Source organism: Carassius auratus, unplaced genomic scaffold, assembly GCF_003368295.1.
Source record: "Carassius auratus strain Wakin unplaced genomic scaffold, ASM336829v1 scaf_tig00014537, whole genome shotgun sequence".
NCBI classification, from domain to species: domain Eukaryota; kingdom Metazoa; phylum Chordata; class Actinopteri; order Cypriniformes; family Cyprinidae; genus Carassius; species Carassius auratus.
The window spans coordinates 302,501-303,576 of record NW_020524505.1 but is presented as its reverse complement, the minus strand read 5'-3'; the positions used below and the strand labels follow the sequence as shown (position 1 = coordinate 303,576).

General features: G+C 37.2%; 1 protein-coding gene across 1 annotated transcript in view; it reads right to left on the bottom strand.

Moving 5' to 3' along the window:
• Positions 1 to 441: 441 nt before the first annotated feature.
• LOC113074403 (sodium- and chloride-dependent GABA transporter 2-like) overlaps positions 442 to 1,076 on the bottom strand; it is a 15,964-nt gene continuing 15,329 nt past the window's right edge. The window contains exon 15 of the mRNA XM_026247234.1: positions 442 to 594. Within this exon, the coding sequence (XP_026103019.1) occupies positions 442 to 594 (153 nt within the window). The remainder of the gene's footprint in view (positions 595 to 1,076) is intronic.

Below are 1,076 nucleotides of genomic sequence, written 5' to 3'. Positions count from 1 at the left end.
TTCTCCTTTCATTTAGTTTTTACCGATGAGATTTTGGATGTATCTGTTTTGATTTCTCCATGAATCAGAAAACACCGTCAACAGACAGAATAAATGATGTTTTTTTTCACGAATCAAGTGCTGTATAAAACCAGGTGAAGGATATGAGAACAAGCCCTTTATAAAAACCTTCGATAGGAACACAACAGGCTGCTTAAGTGGAGAAACATCTCGGCTTTAATTGAAATCTCTAGATGTGCACGCTCCGAAAAAAAAGGTACAAAAGTGCACCTGTTCCAGTGACAGAGCTTTTGTACCTTTTCCTCTGAGAGTGTGTAATGAACTAAACACTGTTTTTAATAAATGAGGAGTAGCCCTTCTGTCTGTCTGTGGTAATGTTTTTGGCTGTCAGTTCTGTGTGAGGTATCACAGGAAGGTTCAGAGGCACACGCAGCGCTCCGTCTAACAGTGCGACTCCTTCTCGCTGACAGGGATGTACCCATCTTTGGTGGAGCGCAGAGCGTCCCCGTCGGCTGTGAAGATGGCCTGAAGCTTCTCCTGCTCTCGTCTGGTTTTGGGCAGGTCCTGCGAGGGAGTGATGAGCTTCTGGAAACGCTGAGCAGAGAAAGCAGAGAGCTTTGGAATAGCTTTCAAAGTGTGCATAACCTGATTTTTCTCAATGCATGTCAAAATATGTACAGCATTATACAACCACTGCTCACTATATCACAAAAATGCAATGTGATGCTCTTTTCTGATGTGAATAATGATACTAGATATAATATAATATCTAAAAGAGATTTTAATATTTGATTCATCATTTGATCAGCCGGCTAAAAGTTAAGATATGCTTTCTGAAAACAACAACAACAACAACAAAAAACACAACCTGTATAAGATGGGTTGATTGTTTCAATTAATTTTAAACTATATTATGTTGAATTACATGCAACAATCTGCATGGTTCGGTGGAACTGAAACTGAAATCAAATAATAATTATTAAATAAATTAATACTACTGCTAATAATAATATTATAAAATATTATTAGATATATAAATACACAAGACCAGTCAACAGTTTTTGAATAGTAAGATT